Source organism: Centropristis striata, chromosome 2 (assembly GCF_030273125.1).
Source record: "Centropristis striata isolate RG_2023a ecotype Rhode Island chromosome 2, C.striata_1.0, whole genome shotgun sequence".
In the NCBI taxonomy this organism is placed as follows: domain Eukaryota; kingdom Metazoa; phylum Chordata; class Actinopteri; order Perciformes; family Serranidae; genus Centropristis; species Centropristis striata.
Genome location: NC_081518.1, coordinates 7,799,996 through 7,817,512, shown reverse-complemented (window position 1 = coordinate 7,817,512; position 17,517 = coordinate 7,799,996). Strand labels below are relative to the sequence as shown.

Sequence of the window (17,517 nt, the reverse complement as noted above, 5' to 3'; positions counted from 1 at the left end):
AAAGTATGTTTGATATATATATAAATCACGTACTCTAATTCTGTTTCGGCTTAGTTGCTACTTTTCCAACAGCGTCTAAATGCAACATCACGTGACAGCGTCTGACAGCTCAGAGGAGGAACACTAACATGGCGGTGTGCATAGCAGTGATCGCTAAAGAGGTAATGATTGCTGTTGTTAATGCCCCAGGTTTCACCCGAAGCTTGTTTTTCAGTGTTAAAAATGCTTTCCTTGTTTTTATAATCGTCTCTAAGTAAATGTCAACGTCCTCGGTGTGCCAGAAGGTCCAGCAAATTGAAACACCCGAACAGTTAGCGTTAGAGAGCTATGCTAACAACATTAGCATTCTGGGCTGCTGCATCTATGTTTACATATCGTGCAGTTGGTTAAATTGTGGCGCTTTTGAGTGGCTAATTATTGTTTTCCTTTATTATGTAATCCTTTCCCAGAACTACCCGCTGTATATCCGCAGTGTGCCCACTCAAAATGAGCTGAAGTTTCACTACACAGTGCACACCTCTCTGGATGTGGTGGAGGAGAAGATCTCCGCAGTGGGAAAATCTTTGGGAGACCAGAGAGAGCTGTACCTGGGGCTGCTCTATCCCACTGAAGACTACAAAGTGTATCCTTGTTTTTTTTTAAAGGTTAAGGGTTAGGAAAACCTTATCTTTTAATTAGATCATCTACCTTTGAAAGGGTTTAGACTGTGATCTTAGTTTAATGATCGTTTTAACAAGATTGCTAACACGTCTTTATTACATCTTAATGTAGAAGCCTCTACTAATCAAGAAACATGCGGAAATCCTTATACATGGCCATACTATCAGACATGTAGACTATTGCACCACTCTTATTGTAGAATGTTTTGTCTGGAAGGTGTTGGTGCTTTAAAAAATCCTAACAATAAAATGTTATCTCAGTCAGGGAATCTCTGCACATATCAGGGTTGTCCCTATTATTATAAGGCTTAGGTTTACCTCCTTAGCTGAGTGAATGTAGATTAGTCAATGTGGATAACATCAAAACTAACTAAATTACCTTTACTAGATCTATTCTTTTCCCAGTTTTGTTTAAGCTTTTTTGGGTGTTAATCATCTGATCTACATTAGCTTTTCCAACTGTATGTACATATATGTGATAAGTGGTCCAGCATTATGTGAAATTGCATACTTCATTGAAAAACATTTATTTTTGTGGCAGAGGACCCCCAAACCCTCCTGCCAAATATGTGCACCTAAGTCTTTGAATATCCTTGACTGTTGAACTAGATATGGGTATGTAACAAACTCCAAGGTGAAATTCGTCATCGTTGTGGACTCTTCAAATACATCATTACGGGACAATGAAATTAGAAGTGTAAGTTGAGCCTACGGCATGTTTACTCACAATTAAGCCCAGCCCAACTAGCATACTTCTTCAAAAATCAACATTTGTTTTGTCCAATACACATCTAAAAACTTCTGTTGATCTAGTTAAACAGATATGTACATGTACTTTGATTTTTATGCCTTGTACTGCATGGCAAAATATGATAGGTAATTCCAGTATACTACAGTATTTTCTATTTAGTCACCAATTTTGTAAGTGCCATTATCTAGGTTTAGTAATCCTAAATGTAGTCCTTACCTTGCAAAGAAATGTCAGGATAAACATGCACATGTACATGACCCCACAATAGAATTTGTGATGCGCTTGTTCTTTGGTTTCTGAAGTAACTTAAAGTATTTACTTGTTCTATTCCAGATGTTCAGAAAATTACACAACTCTTTTACTGATGTAATGTGCAACCCATTCCACAATCCCGGGGACACCATTCAGTCTAAGTAAGTTTATTCTTCCCTTAATATTCAAAGGACTTGTTTAACATATTCCTAATAAAGCAGTGTTTAATTGTTGACCAATCATTCTTCAGGGCCTTTGATGGCATCGTATCTGGAATGATGGTGCAGAGCGGCTGACCACTCTTCCACCCCATCTTTGAGAATCCACTGTACAGAAAACCCCTAATCCTATTTTGTTTTTGTTTACATGTTGCCTTGATTATTGAAATGCATAATAAAAGTTCATTTTTGTTGCACGTCACTGCTTGTGTGTCAGTTTACTACAAATTGAGCACTGGATCATTGTTTTATTTATTCACTTACATAGCAAAGAACTTATAAGTTATACATAGGGATTTGTACATTACATCGCAGGCAGTAACACAATACATTCGCATCAGTTTGTAAAAACGGCAAGAGACGCAACTGCATAACATTTGAAGATTGTCCCATGCATTCACAGCAACAAAAGCTCATAATGCAACACCTCTGGCCCAGTCTTCACATCTCTTGAAGCACTGATGCAGGGATGCAATTTACAGTCATCTCTTCTGTCCATTCTGGCTCTCACATGACACTCGACTCAAGTAATGCCTGGAAACGCTTATTTAAAATTAGTTCCATTCGCCCATTTCAGTATGTATGCCGTTAGTGCTAGCGCTGTTGAGGGTAGTGCTGTCCGCTCGACCCCGCTCCCAGCTCCTCCGAGGGCGGGGTGATGAGAAGAAGACACGGGTAACGCTTAGGCATCTGTTCTTGGTAGTCCATGTGTCCCCACTGTCTCTTCCCCACTGAGGGGCCTCCGTAGTAAGGGTGGGGCGTTTGATGTTGTGGCCTGGTCGACTGGTACCGGAACCTACCTCGAGAGCTGTTATGGTATCGGGGTGGACGGTAACTACGGCCTCTGCTGCCTCTGCTGTGGCCACCTCGGGGTCCTCCCCTGTCTGTGGTGCTGATGCCTGGCATGTTGGTCCTCTTGGGCATTACCTGTAAGCCAAAGAAAAGTTTCACTATACTGTTGAGGATGATTGATTAGTGTTTGTTGAATACAAAAACATGACATTTCTTTAGTGATAGAACAGAAAAAAATAAAAGTCTGGATGCATATAAAAACAGGCCTGTTTCCATTAGGCAGGTTTACCGAATAAGCCAGCCTTATTTCAGCTATAAGCCAGCCTTATTTCAGCTATAAGCCAGCCTTATTTCAGCTAGTCTGATTTTCAGATGATTTGGTTTCATAAAACAAATTCAGCATAGTTTCCAACATGTCAGTACTTGTCTAATGTATATAGTAGGTCATCTTACAGTAGTTTGGCATATTTATAGTGTATTTTACTATGTTCTTTTTATTGCAACTGTAACTAATATACTTTTTTTTTTTTTTAAAAAAGGGAAAAAAAGTGAAGATTGAGTCAACCCCAAATTATAGGATCTTTTGTGTTTTCTACTTCCACCAACAGTGAGTGAGGTTACAGAGCTGCAGCACCTGGTCCCAAATGGTACTCCTCAATTCAAAAAGGATGTATAAAGATGAGTCACGATAAGAGGAAATGCTCAATTATGGGATAGATTTGGGCTCAACCCATCAAAATCTCCCATCTGGAGGAAAAAAACAAACCATATCCTTCCCTCCCCAGTAAACACATGCCCAGAGCTGACCATCTATCCTAAAATCTAGGTTTGGTAGTACTCAGATTTGTCATTGCTGCAAGTACAAATTTTGTGGGTTTCCTGTACAGATTAACATGTAGTGTAATGCTTCTTATTGTTAATACTTTATTATATTTTTACTTGTTTATTTGACAATACCTTACTTATATTTCTAGTTTATACTGCTGTTTACCATTTGTTTCTTGCTATCCACTTTGCTGCTGTAACTCTTGAAATGTCCCCGCTGTGGGACTAATAAAGGAAATCTTAATTCTTACCTTGAGGACTCTTCCTCTGAACAGGGTCTCATGCAGACCGATAGCACTCTGCACAGAGTCTCGATCAGAGAACTCAATGTAAGCAAAGCTGTGAAACGGGAACAAAGAAAAAAAAAAGACAATCAATACTGTTGCCAACAAGCTTAAAAGTTGTATGACTGTGTTCAGAGAGTGTTGAAAAAAGTATAAACTGTATGCGTGAGATGAACCCACCCCTTGGGATGTCCAGAGAACCGGTCACACAGAATGGTAACTCGGTTGACGGGACCACAGCCGTTGAAATGGATCTCCAACTCATCTGCAGTAGCTCCATAGTCTACCTGGAAATCGTTCAGTGTGTCAGATTGGGGGTGTAAAAAATGCTCGGCATAAAGAAAAGACATTAGGGCTGCGCAATATATCGATATAGATATATTTTTTAATGCAATATGGAATTAGACCATATCGCATATATTGATAGTTTAAAAAAAACATAATACTTCCCTTACTAGGGTTTGTAATATTTAGTTGTTTTGTAATGTTTGTTATCCTTTTCTCATATAAATATATTTATTTCAGAAAAACATTGGCTTATTTTATTTTATAGGCTATTCTTATTTAAGATATTTTTTATTAAAATCTGCACTTTATGGAGCTTTGATTTAAAAAAAAAAAAAAAAAACTACTTGTGACATGTCATATTTGGCTTTGACTGAACATTTGTTCTCCCTTTGCGATAAAAATATCAGGCTATACATCATATATCGATATTCAGCCTAAATATATCAGGATATGACTTTTGGTCCATATCGCCCAGCTCTTAGACATATACAAAACTTACATTCCCGACATAGACCGATCTGATGTCTGCGTCTATCCTCTCCTCAGGAGTCATATTGTAGAAAGGTCCTGTGGAGGACAAAAACAAGCTGAAGTTTGCCTACACAGGGGTCACTACAGGTGAAATGAACAAAGATGTCTCTCTTGCATCATCTTTGATAATACATATCGCAGAATCTGGCTCCCCTCTGATTGCATCTCTGTTCTGAGGAGGAACCAAAAGGAGGGTGAAGGGGATGAGGAGATGCACACAGGCAGAAAATAGCCACAGGCAGCAAGGAGGACCCTTCTGGTTCTCTGGAGCTCACTGCTTCGTCTCATTGGGCAGTGATGAGGCACACTGTTGTGACCACAGTGAAGCGTCCCAGGTGTTGGCCAGATGGTGAAGGATGCAGCAACCTCACCTGCCTGGAGGCTGCGGCGCTACACACACCTGGGCTAAAAATGCTGTGTCTGGGCTTCCCAAATGTATAATCAGTGTCTGGCTGTACACTAATGTGACACAGTGACAAACCACGAGGTGGATAAGACGCACGGACTGTCTCACCAGGCCGAGGGCTGCTGGTCAGGAGCTGCATGTCGACTGCATCACATCTCTCTTCCTCCTCTTTCAGTCTCTCTGACTCTTCTTCCATCTCCAGCTCCTGAACTCTGGCCTTGATGGCCGCCAGCTCCTAGGACACACACAAGCATGGAAAAAGTCACGGTGGCTTTAGGCAAAATGCAACACTGAAAATCAGACTGGTGACTAAGTAAATGGAGTCAGAGTAAATTAATGTAGAAACAAAGACAACCCCTTTACTTCCACATACACTTCAGGCCAAAAGTTTGAAAGCAAGACCAAATTTGTACAAAAAAAAGATCATAGTTTCATTGCTATACTTTGCAACAAAATAAACTATACGATTATTATATAAAGACTCACTTATTAGAACACATTTTTACTATTATCATCAGGTCTTTGGAGTTTTTTTATTGCTTAGACTTTGTGTATCCTTCTTTCCTTAATATATAAATCTGTACTCTTGTTTTACTCAGCTGCTTCAATTTAGCCATTTCTGTGGTAGCTTGTCAGAGATATGAACACAGTTCAGATTTATTGGGATTTTAGTATGCAAACTCTCAAAAGCCAAAGAGCAAAAGCGAATAATGCAAACTGTGATTTGTTTTTGTTTTTACTTTTGCACTGAAGATGTGACTCTTCCAAATCTTCTCAACCCTAAAACTAAGCCCTTCTTTTTTGTTGTTAACATTTATTCAGCAATGGTCTGGTAACATCAATGTAAAATGAGTGTAAATTGAGGAAAATAGTTCAATTCAATAAAGGTATGATATAATTTAAAAGTATGATCATGCAGTAAACACATCCAAAAACGCATACGAGTTTTTAAGATGGCCAATGTGAACAGAAAATTTAAGTTGCTTCCAAACTTTTGTCCTGTAGTGTATATGGGGGGCGTCACTGAATGATTTAAGGCTTTTAGGGTCACCCGATCTCAGAGCAATATCACCTATGAGATTTAGGATTACTGAAACACTTCAACTTTGGGATGAGTGGTGTTCACTCAAAAGAACTAACAGAAATATCAACTATTTTGATAAATCATTAAAGTCATTTTTTTGCACAAAAGGCAGAAAGTGTAATTTTTAGCCTCTCAAATATGGCTTCCATCTTTTATATAATATAAAAGAGAATAGCTTTGGGTTTTGACTAAGAAAACAAAACAGTTAAAATGTCAACTTGGACTCAGAAACTTGGAGGGAAATTTCACTATATTCTTACATTTTAGTGGCCTAACGATCAGTCCATTAATCAAGATGATAATCAGCAGTGTAATCAATGAAAAAAAAAGTTAATTTGTAGCCCTAGACTCTATAAGGAGAATCATTAAAGTTTTTATGGTGGCCCAGTATCCTAATGAAACTGACTTTTCATTGTTGCCTATTTGGAAAATGATTATAATTCAAAAAGACACAAACTGATGTTGCAAGCTATTAGCCAATTAGTTTGACACCAGGAAATGATTGACTGCTGGGACATCATTTGCAAAAATGTTAATGTTAATCTAATGAAAGCACCACATGACAGAGTTTAAATTTTAAATATCTTTGCGGTTGAACAACTCCATTAGTTGTTCAACAGCAAAGATATTTAAAATTCACTTGATTCAGCCCTGACACAAGTCATAGTTTAACATAAGCTGGCCTGAGGTTTCAGGACTATACCTCCACCTTTACAGGGCTTTACCACCACTTATCTCAGTGCATGAACCACATTAGAGCACCACTGTGTTCAACGCTTCCTGCAGGACATGCAGTGCACCTGATTGGCTCCAAGCCGAACAAGTCACTCAGCATGTTATGCTGAATGAGGCTCACTGAGGTCTTATTTTATGCACATAACGTTCATGAGTGATGGGCTATAACGACACTACATAGCATAGCTTATGTTTGCGCTTGTTTGTCCACCGTCACATGCCTCATCTGTTCACCCAGCTGTACGTGCGTGCAAACAAACGTTAATAAACGTGACGGCAGCCCTTTTTCATTCACTTTTAAAAACGACGATACCCACCGGGTCCTCGGCGAAATGCTCCACGATGGACTCGCCCTCCAGGTAGCCGTACTCCAGATGATTTTCCGCCATGCTCACTGCTCAAACATGGCATCTGCAAAGCGGACTGCAGCGTGCCAAAACCGCCACAAAAGGTATCTCCCACACAGGAAGGAAACCGGATTGATGGTCAGCAGACGCGACACCTGAACGCATATGAGGTAAGCTAATAGATATCACCTGTGAATGAGACTCATGACGCGCTGGATTGATTGACAGAGGCGCGCACGTGAGAGAGACGCTGGATGAGGATGTCTTCCTCCCATTGGCGCATCAACAAGGGGCCGTCCGATCCTCTCCTCCTCTCCTCTCCTCTCCTCCTCTCCTCCTCTCCTCGACCCTCTCCTCCTCTCCTCCTCACCCCCTCTCCTCTCTCCACCTCACCTCCAGGATCCACAGCTGGTAACATTTCCACGACAGTGATGCATGATAGGATCTACATTCGTTTACAGTAAACACTACAAGTCTTCAAAATAAAACTACTACTACATACATTTTTGCAATTCATTCGACATTTTTGATAATGGGCTGGTGTAGTAGCTACAACCCTGTTTCCCAAAAAGTTGTGACACTGTGAAAAACTGAATGTAATGATTTGCAAATGAGCTACATCAAATTGAATAGATTACAAAGACAATATTTAATTTTCAAACTGGGAAACTTTTGTTTTTTCAAAAATATGCACGCATTCTGAAGTTGATGCATTCTGTTTTTATTTAGTTTATTTGGTCTGTTTTTAATTTAGCCCCAATCACTGGTTGGTTGGTTGTCTGTCAAGTCTTGGGTGTCATTTGGTTATTTAAACTTTATTATTATTATTATTATTATTATTATCATCATCATCATCATCATCATCATCATCATCAGTGAAAATAATAATAAATCACTTTTTTATTTATTCACACATCCATTTCCCCAATTTTCTTTACCCTGATTACCCCCCCCCCCCCCCCCCCCCAAAAAAAAAAAAGGATGCTGTGTGAAACATAAATAAAAAAGATGTGTATATTTACAAAAACAAAAGTTTGTCAGCTGGAACATAAAATATACTGTCTTTGTACAGTTTTCCACTAAATATATGTCAAAAAGGATTAGCAAATTAACACATTATGTTTTATTTGTTTTAGGCAACGTCCCAACTTTTGTGAAATAGTGGCTGTATTCCTTTCTGCCTGGCAGTATGTCCCATACATTCAGCTGTTCACTCAGGCTATATGATGTTTTATGAGTTTTATGACCGCACCATTTCAATAAAATGGAAATATTATAGACGTCTTGTGAATTTTATACACATTTTTCTAAATCGAGTGTGACATGTTTGGCATCAGTATAAACTTCAGGATCTCTACTAGAATTTAATATAACAGCCCATGGTTGTAAACAAAGTTTTGCTGCGCAGCATGAGTCTGTAACGATCGACTCACAGGGCCGGTATAAGAATTTGGCAAAATGTTCAAAAGATGTTATTTGATCAAATTAAGCTTTGATCTAGAACTAGAAGATACAGTGTTTTAATATGTTTTTTAGCATCTTCCAAATTATAAATATGTGTGACAGTAGAGAGCTTGCTTATGATTTGTTTGCACATATTGTATATGAGTAGTAATGTTTTTTGTAAAAGTATGTAGGAATATAATTTGAAAAAGACATTTAATATTTATATTGTTTTTTCAGTATGTGCTGCTATCCTATTTCTGTAGACATGAGGGAATGCAATCATTCGTCTTCTGAAGTGTACATAATAACTTTGTGTTTGTGATGATTCAATAACAATGGATCATTTTCCTTTTTCTGAGAATGTAGACTCAGAATATTCCTGCACTTAAAGAAGAAAGGCATCAAGAGTGATGAATACTTCATTTCATGTTTTAATTACACAGTTACATTGTTCAACACAGACAATAACCTGAATTAGAATGTTTTACAGCTTCACACATCCAACAGAGCGAACAGTTAAAGAGCGGTATTAGCAACAGGGAGGAAAGCATGCAAGAAATAAATACAAATCAGAATTTAATTCTTCTGGCACAGTTAACTTCATCTAAAAACGGCAACAGGACCTTTTTGAAGAGGGAAATAAAACAAAGGGAGAAAGATCTTCAAAGCGCCAACCTTTCCTACAGAAACATGTTTTTTTCTGTAATAATGTATTGCACAATACAGTATAGAATGCTTCCCTACACATAAAAAAACATAAACCCTTTTTTCAATTTATGTAAAGGTAAAAACAGGACCATCCTGAGCCATGGCTTTGGGGAAAACAAGTGCTGAATCCACTGTTTGCCACTTAGCTTTCTACTGTAGCTATTCATCAGTGCCTGTTTCACAGGAAGGACGTGTCACCATCACATCAGATGAGCCTTGAAACTTCATTGGTAGAGTTATTGGTTTGGGGTAGGGAGAGACAAATGCCAACCTGCTAATATTTGCCTTTTCTAAACATGCGTTTTGCCCATATCATGTACATAGTTAAACAAACAGAAAAGTGGCTGATGTAAAGTGTTTCGGAGATCCTCGGATGGTTTTCACAACAGCAGAGCCCTTATGCGTTTGCCATCTATAATATCTTCACAGAGAAAAGTATATGACACCTCGGCATGAATCTCATTTGTTTCATGACTTAATGAAGCTTGCACCCAATGAAATCAGGAGGGAGAAACTCAGATTCAAGTTCTCTAATGCCGGGACATAACACAAAAAAAAAACCTTAACCAAAGTGAAATCTAAAAGAGAAAACTTGTAGCTTTTGGTTGTATTTTGGTCATTTATAAATGGTCTACAGGGTTTGGCTTTGTTTAGTTTATCTGAGGACTTACTTGCAGACAAGGAGGCACACGCAAAGCATTTAAGAGTTGAATGGAACTGCCATTAAAATGTTGTCTTGATGCAGATATTGTACGCAAACACACTATTTAACTGCACAAAGCTGTTGCTACATATTGTGAATCGATCTGCCACTATAGTCTGTCTGGGATGTTTCATTAAAGCTCTGAAAGTTTCAAGTAGTTTGTACAGAGACAAGAAGAAAAAGGTAAGTTTTTTTTCCTACAAAAACACACACACATACACACACCACACAGTCACACACACAAACACACACCCACCATGCATTCATTTCATCTCTGCAAGGCTTTGTAACTGTAAGAACACGCAATCAGTAGGCTTTTCTAAAGGAGATGCTTCTATTATTTTTACAGAAGCACTATTCAATATGTAGACAACAAGCGCTTTGATTGCTTGAATTAGAATTCTACACATTTGAAACTCAGCCGGTTCATTCAGCATGCTCCTCACTCTCATGTGCCCTGATTGTGTGTATTTCAGACACTTTGGTTAACTGGTGTAGTGGAGCTCTAACCTTATTATTTCTGGTCTGTCAATACACACTGTGTCAAAGCCTACTATGGCAATAGAGTACTTTGGTCTGTGCTTTTATTGGTTTTGGACAACAAATGGCATGTCATGGTTGGTTTCTGTGTTCAGTTTGGTAATATGCAGGTTTGACTGTATGTGTACCTGTAACTAAATAATCCAGCAGTATCGGTTTGGTTAGTGGGATGAGATCAAACAGGTGAGGTCTGGTGGGAATAAATATTCAACAACATCGTGAATAATGGCAGTTCCTTTCAACGCTTTTGGTTTTTTACCATTTTCAGGAAGATTTTTTTGCTTTTGAATGTGCGTGTCCGTGCCTGCTGTCAGCCCAGCTTTTCAAAGTCCAGGTCAACCTCTCCTGGTGGTTAGCTGTATGGTCACAGGAGGTAGCTAGTGTGAGGGGGAGGGGGGCTGTAGAAGTCGTAGTGGAGGAATTAGACAATGGGGGGGAAAGGAGCAAATGACACAAAAAGGCTGAGGTCAACACCATATCACAGTACTCATAACACACATACATGAATGCTACACACAGATGCAGGCCTGCCTTGTAGCTTATCCCATTTTAATGATGTGTCTCTAATAAATTGACTGCACTTTATCGATCTGTTGTTGAACACATTTCCTATGCCACTTACTGCAAAAAGAAAGTTCTCTATTTATTCCATGTTTGGTCCAAGTTTGTATGAGTTGAAGGAGAGTAGCATCACACAGGGGCAAGGCTATTAAAAAAACATCAATGAAGAAAAAAAGATAAAGCCTGCACACTTATTCCATGCAACAAAAGTTTAAAGGAATACTTCACCATTTAGATTGGCCTCATGGCCTCTTGAAGAAAACTTGTTTTTCTCGCATCCTGCAGGAGGATGAGACTAAAGTTGAAAAAGTGTCATTAATAGTAAGATAAAATAATAATAAAAATAGTCATTTTAGTGTGTCTTAGCATATGACTGGATAAACGAGACTTGGATTATACGGCACAGTTTGTAAACTGATGTTTTGATATATTTTTGCTCTTGAAAAATGTGAAAATTGTTATCGTTTTTTTAATTTTTTTGAATTCAAGGTAACACACAGTCAGTTATTGTTATACAAATGGTCATTTAAAGGGTGAAGTACTCCTTTAATAATGAAAACAGTTAGATCCTACTCAGATCTTCGTCAGGTCAGAATGACAATTAGACCTGACCAAGATTTAAGTAGGATGAAAACATTGTTGCTGTTAAAGTTTTGAGGCATGGAGTGTGTGTGAGGCTGCCCATGTGGCATGTGGTTAACATTTATCAATACTAAATTTGTACGAGTAAGACTGCTGCCATCCTTGAGACCATTTAACATATGTGGTTAAATAGTCTAAATAGAGGTGATGCTACTCTCTTGGCCTGGAAATAAAGACCTGTCCCAGATCTTCAGCTTATGCTCAACTTGCATCTTTACAAATAAACAAGAATCTGTTTAAAAAGCAAAAAGAAGCAACATTGTAAAGATTGGGTATCAAAATTAGCTTTGAGGTTTACTGTAGCTTAACACTGGCATGTCATTGAATCCTACAGTAATGGCTTGTCCTGCACCTCGGGGGAAACACACACACACACACACACACACACACACGCGCACAAACACACACACGCACGCACACGCACACACGCACAGAGGTCGATGAGGAGAGAGAGGGTCACTACAGTGGCAGAAACAGAACACTTGACATCATTTTATCAAGTTTGACAATCCCTACATTTGTTGTGAAAGAGTGAAATTGAGCACTTTTTTTTCTTTTTCAAGCTACTGAACATATTTGGGCTTTTTTTTGTCAATACACACTGTTAAATCCCCTCCTGCAGGATGAAAACTGACCTGGGGTGAATGACAATTACAAGATTTAGTCAAAGTTAGTCAAAATTGTGCCATCAAATAGAAATGATAAGTGAAACACAAACATGTTATTACGTGTCAAAAGTTTTCTTGGTGTCGTACGATGTAAATCTTTCAAATATTAAATCAATTTCAGGCCTAATTTATTAATTTAAAAAAATGGGGGATATATGGAAATCTTGTGATGTCTATTCACCTGAAGTCTGTTTCCATCCATTTCAATTTATATTGTATGAAGCGACTTTACCTTTGTTACCAACAGTTTCCTCCACTTAGGGTCACATGACACTTTGATTTGAGTGAAAATTGAAATTGTGAGAGAGAGAGAGAAAATAAAAAAGGAAAACTGATACATTTAAGAAATAAATGTACTGTGAGAAAATCATAATCTGGACATTAAACTTTAAAGGTTTCTGTTATTTGGCAAACACATTTTTGGACCTCTTTAAATACTATGTACATTCACATTAAGTTACTGATGTTACTTTAAATATATTTATATGTATCTATATTATATGACACCCTATGGGCAGTTGCTGAGGTTCCATTCAGTAGCTGAATTCTCTTCATATTGCACCTCCGTCCTCTCACTGTCTTACAATGCGAGCAATACAAAATATTCTACAAGAGGGGTTTCATCTCATTAATATAGATACAACAAATCAAACAATAAGTACAATGTGGGGCTTCCTCTCGTAAGCGTGTGTCCTCCGTGCTCTGACTTCACTGCTCAGCCCAAACTTAAAGCAGGAAAATGAAAAGGTAACAAAACCAAAACAAAGTCCATCTTTCCGGATATACACAAGGGCAGCACATGTGGACATCAGCGACAAGAGACATTATTGAAATTTGAAAAGAGGAACAATATCTACAAGCAGGTTTCGAAACCCTTCCCACGCAGCTGCTCCGAGGCTCTGTCCAAAGCAGGCCGGGGTGGGGGGGGTCAGGGGCAGATTTGAGTCAAGTAGTCGGGGAAGAGCGCAGAAGGGAGGTGTGGGGTGAGGGGAGGTAGAAAGAGAGAGGAGAACCAAGTCTACACCGCCCTTCACTAGGCTCTTTCATGTTTATCATGCTTTGGAAAAGGAGGGAGTGAATGTAAAGGTAACAGCAATTCCTTGAAATATCTCCTCGTAGTGGAGCTTTAAAAAAAACGACTTACAAACAATCTTCTCATACGTCTCCGGAGTATGCAACGCCTTCTTGGACAATGTTTTCAAGCTTGTTTTGAGGTTTTTTGGCAGCTCCTTTGCCATGTATGTATCGCCATCTCCTTTGAGGCTGTGTAGCTTTTACTTTCCTCTTTTTTTCCTCTCTGTCCTCTCTGTTACCATTCACAAAAAAATCACACTGTAGCAGGGTTTCCATCCATTTCATTAAGTCTTTCTTGTAGGCAAGTTCACAGCATTGTCCATATTCACTAGTCTGGGCCATCACTGAGGAATCGCTGTAGTTTTGTCCAGACTGCAGGAGGCAGCTGCAGATCAAAGCAGGTCACAGTTTCCTTTATTTTTTTTTAAATGTCTGACTATCTCTGGGTCCCGTTCTGCAGCTTCTCTGCAGCCTGGTCCTCTCAGGGCTGGCTTATCTGCTGAGGAGGTGATGTTGCTTTGCGTTTGGTTATAAGATGAGTGCTTCTCCTTATCGCTTACTTACTCACTTTGGCAGTGTAATACAAAGGTTTGGATCATGTTATTTTTTCATCTTTGAATTCATTTGGGTTCACAATGGTGCAGAGAGGTGAGTCCGGTGTAGATTTTCTTGGCTCGCTAGCAAGGTAGTTAGCAGTTTAAAATTAATTTATTTTCATATCATTATTATCATCAGCATCAGCATCATCACTACTATTCTTATTTAGAATATTTGGACTTTTCTTTATTTTCCCTTAAAGCCAGAAAGAAACATTTAATAAATACTAAGCTGTGTTTTCTGAGGAATTAATCGCATCACAGGTTTTTCCCCTTCCCTCATCCATTTGAAAAAAGGTATTTTGTCCTTGCCTGTCTCCATTAGGACACTGCAGAGTAAGTGCCACATCAGTGAACTGTTTGCACTGGTAGTGCACATCTCAGGGCTGAGTCCTGTTCTCTCATTGGTGCTAAATTAAAGGGAAATCCAATCCAAGTGCTAATCAGCCTAGTCATCCCCCCATCAATGTTGCCTTACCACAGCCCTTGTCTTGTGTCCTTATGTGGACAGTGTTTAACGTGCTTACATTACTGAGGGCACATCTCAGTCACATCTTCAAGTCAAAGCTCATGTTTTCAGCAAACACATCTGATATGTTTCTGTGACCGAACACAGAGATAGGAGACACTTTTCATGCTTTCCACTACACTCAACCCCAGGCTGGAATCTTTGTATTTGTGGCTGTGGTTGTAAAAGAGACAAAGACAGAAAAAGGTTTTTTTGGGGGGGGTGGGAAGGTGAAAAGTTGAGAAAAACAGTCTGTCATCAGGTAGTGAGAAGATTTTCAGAAGAGCTTAGGATAAGAGGGAGTGAAGTCGGCGGGGAGGAGGAAAGGGAGCAGTGTGCGATGAAGATTCCTCAGTTTGGTTTTGTGTGGAGTGTGGGCACCGTCGCATCAGTATGCAGGGAAGGAAGGGACGAGGGTCGGACGTCAGCGAGAGGTGGCATCCAGTAGGGCGGGGGTAGCTGGAGTTGTGGAGCGTGAGGCACTGCTTGAACTGCTCTCCTTGGGGCTGGCAGAGACACTTCCACTGCCGCTGCCAGCCCCTCCCGCAATACTGCTCTGGCCCGCCAAGGACAGGGCTCCTGGAGGGGCGCTCTCCGAGTGGGTTGGGGGCGCACTGGAGGACACTGACGAGGAGGACGGGGTGCCCAGAGGGACGCTGCTGCCCCCTGGCATCCCCTGCAGGCCTTGACCACAGACATGGTGGTGCTTCTCCCAGTCTTTGTGTTGGCAGAAGGAGCCGCAGTAGCGAGCCGTGTTGCAGCCGCTGCACGTCTCACTGGCTTTCCTCCCGCAGTTCCAGCAGCTCTGGTGAGACAGTGGGGAGAGAGTCGGTTGATAAAAATAAGTCTCTTTTTTGTCCCAGGAAAGAATAGAGTTTTGTCTTTCTTACATAAATATATTGATACTTAAGCCTTTGGAGTCTGGGGCTATTCTGTTGGTTTTGGACTCCTTTTCATTCTGCCTGTATAAACCACTTAAAAAGTGTTCACCCTGCCATGTTGGTATCATTGTTTTCAGTACAACCTCACCTATATGACCTGATTATTATTTTTTCATTTTGACTTACTGGATCAACATTTTGAACACAGAAACACACAAAAAATACAAAAAAAAAACATAAAAAACACAATAAAATTACAAAAAACACATAAAAATTAAACAAAAAATTACAAAATACACACAAAAATTATAAAAAAAAAACACACATAAAACACAAAAGCGCACAAAAAAATGCAAAAAACACACAAAAAAATTACAAAAAAACACAAGAATATTACAAAAACCACAAAAAAATCACAAAAACACATAAAAACACACAAAAAACATTCAACACAAAATATTGCATTAAAAATGCATTGAAATGCTGAATGCACACTGCAAAATTCAAAAAAATCTCTTCAAAAACTTGGTCGAGGTAGTTTTAACCTTTGCTGAAAAAGAGTTGATGCGATAATGGGATATGGAAACTTGTAGAAAAGCCAGAACTTTAGAAAGAAGCTGACAGCACTGTGGACTCCAGAGAGTTAACATAAGTATTTTCAGACATATGAACCAGGCTTTTATAATCTTTGTCTGATGTTGTTTTTCTCTGATATTCTTTGCACAGGGATTTGATTTTAAGGCTTTAAGTCTTGGTCCAACGCCACTGGTTTGTGTTACCAGCAGGTGGTGGTCAACTGCTCTGTCATGGCCTCAGCCTGGCACTCTGCTCCAACCATCTGGGTCTGTCTGCTTTTATTTACACAGACAACTGGACTGCTTCTGCAATAATGATGACAACATGGTGCAGCACCAAACTAAGAGCAGCCAGCTGGATGGGTTACACAATACAGAGTAGCTTAGTGAAGTGGTTCCCAACATTTTTTCCTGAAGAGACCCCTTCTCTATCACCGACAACCCCTGACCCCAGTGCCATCTTTTATGGATATTTCACATTATATTTAATGAATAACAATAAGAGTACAGAACAACCGAACTGTACAGTAAACCCAAATACTGAACGCAATAACTGCACTAAATTGTGTTAAAATGAATGATTGTGATGAATTTTGAGCAGACTATTTTGGATGAATATTAAATCATAAATTAGTTTTTGTGTTATTTTAGGAACTTTTCAAATCAAATCAAATCAAACTTTATTTATATAGCGTTTTTTATACATATAAATGCAACACAAAGTGCTTTACAAAAAATAAGAATAAAAATGACAAAACCCACCCCTCCCATCCCCACATACACATCTGTATGTACACATACACATACATGCACACACACGCACATAGACACGCACACACACAAACACACACTCAGACTCACACACAGCACATATTGATTGAACTTTTAATTACATTATTTGATTTATTTTAACAATCTTTCATACCTAATAGGCTTCTTCTTGATAAATTTTGTGCTTTCTTCTGCCTGAAGTTTGGCCATTGTCTATTAGCTCTTTTACTTGCTTCCAACTATTTAGATTTATTTTGCTAGCACCACCTAAAAGACCCCCCACAAAGCTTTGGCGACCCCTATGCAGGTCGTGACCCCTAGATTGGGAACCAGTCACTTAGTGGATAAGGAAAAACAAGATGAAGGGTAAAGGATGAAGCAAAGACATTTAAAGAGTGAGAAAGGAATCGGAAAAGAAGTGAAAGGAGAATGATGCGAACTGTTGGCGGGGTGTCTGTGATACTCACTTCACTGGAGTCCTCCTGCTGGTTGATGACTGTTAGTGCGTCCTCGGAGGCTTGCCTCTTGGCCTCAGCCAGCGCCCTCTCCATTTTAGAGCGTTCAGCTGAAATCATCTCGTGAGCTTTCCTCTCAGCGTCCGACACCGCCTTCTGCAGCTCTGACATCGCCTGTCGCTTCACCTCATTCACTGCCTCCTCTGAAAGAGAGAGA

General features: G+C 39.4%; 3 protein-coding genes across 3 annotated transcripts in view; 1 reads left to right on the top strand and 2 right to left on the bottom strand.

The window, feature by feature from the left end:
- Nucleotides 1-67: 67 nt before the first annotated feature.
- trappc2l (trafficking protein particle complex subunit 2L) lies at nt 68-2,077 on the top strand. Its single transcript, XM_059359788.1, has 5 exons — nt 68-161; nt 450-622; nt 1,269-1,356; nt 1,744-1,823; nt 1,913-2,077. Exons 1-5 carry the CDS (start codon nt 129-131, stop codon nt 1,956-1,958), a joined length of 420 nt encoding a protein of 139 aa, XP_059215771.1. The 5' UTR covers nt 68-128; the 3' UTR covers nt 1,959-2,077.
- Nucleotides 2,078-2,113: 36 nt separating this feature from the next.
- On the bottom strand, nt 2,114-7,325 carry pabpn1l (PABPN1 like, cytoplasmic). The gene is made up of 6 exons (XM_059359777.1): nt 7,143-7,325; nt 5,115-5,241; nt 4,569-4,636; nt 3,962-4,068; nt 3,749-3,836; nt 2,114-2,807 (listed from the first exon to the last, which is right to left on the bottom strand). Exons 1-6 carry the CDS (start codon nt 7,212-7,214, stop codon nt 2,475-2,477), a joined length of 795 nt encoding a protein of 264 aa, XP_059215760.1. The 5' UTR covers nt 7,215-7,325; the 3' UTR covers nt 2,114-2,474.
- Nucleotides 7,326-9,036: 1,711 nt separating this feature from the next.
- The window catches only part of cbfa2t3 (CBFA2/RUNX1 partner transcriptional co-repressor 3), a 49,247-nt gene continuing 40,766 nt past the window's right edge, over nt 9,037-17,517 (bottom strand). The window contains exons 11-12 of the mRNA XM_059352522.1: nt 17,313-17,503; nt 9,037-15,423 (exon numbers count right to left, since the gene is read on the bottom strand). Of these exons, the coding sequence (XP_059208505.1) occupies nt 15,043-15,423; nt 17,313-17,503 (572 nt within the window). The 3' untranslated portion in view covers nt 9,037-15,042. The remainder of the gene's footprint in view (nt 15,424-17,312; nt 17,504-17,517) is intronic.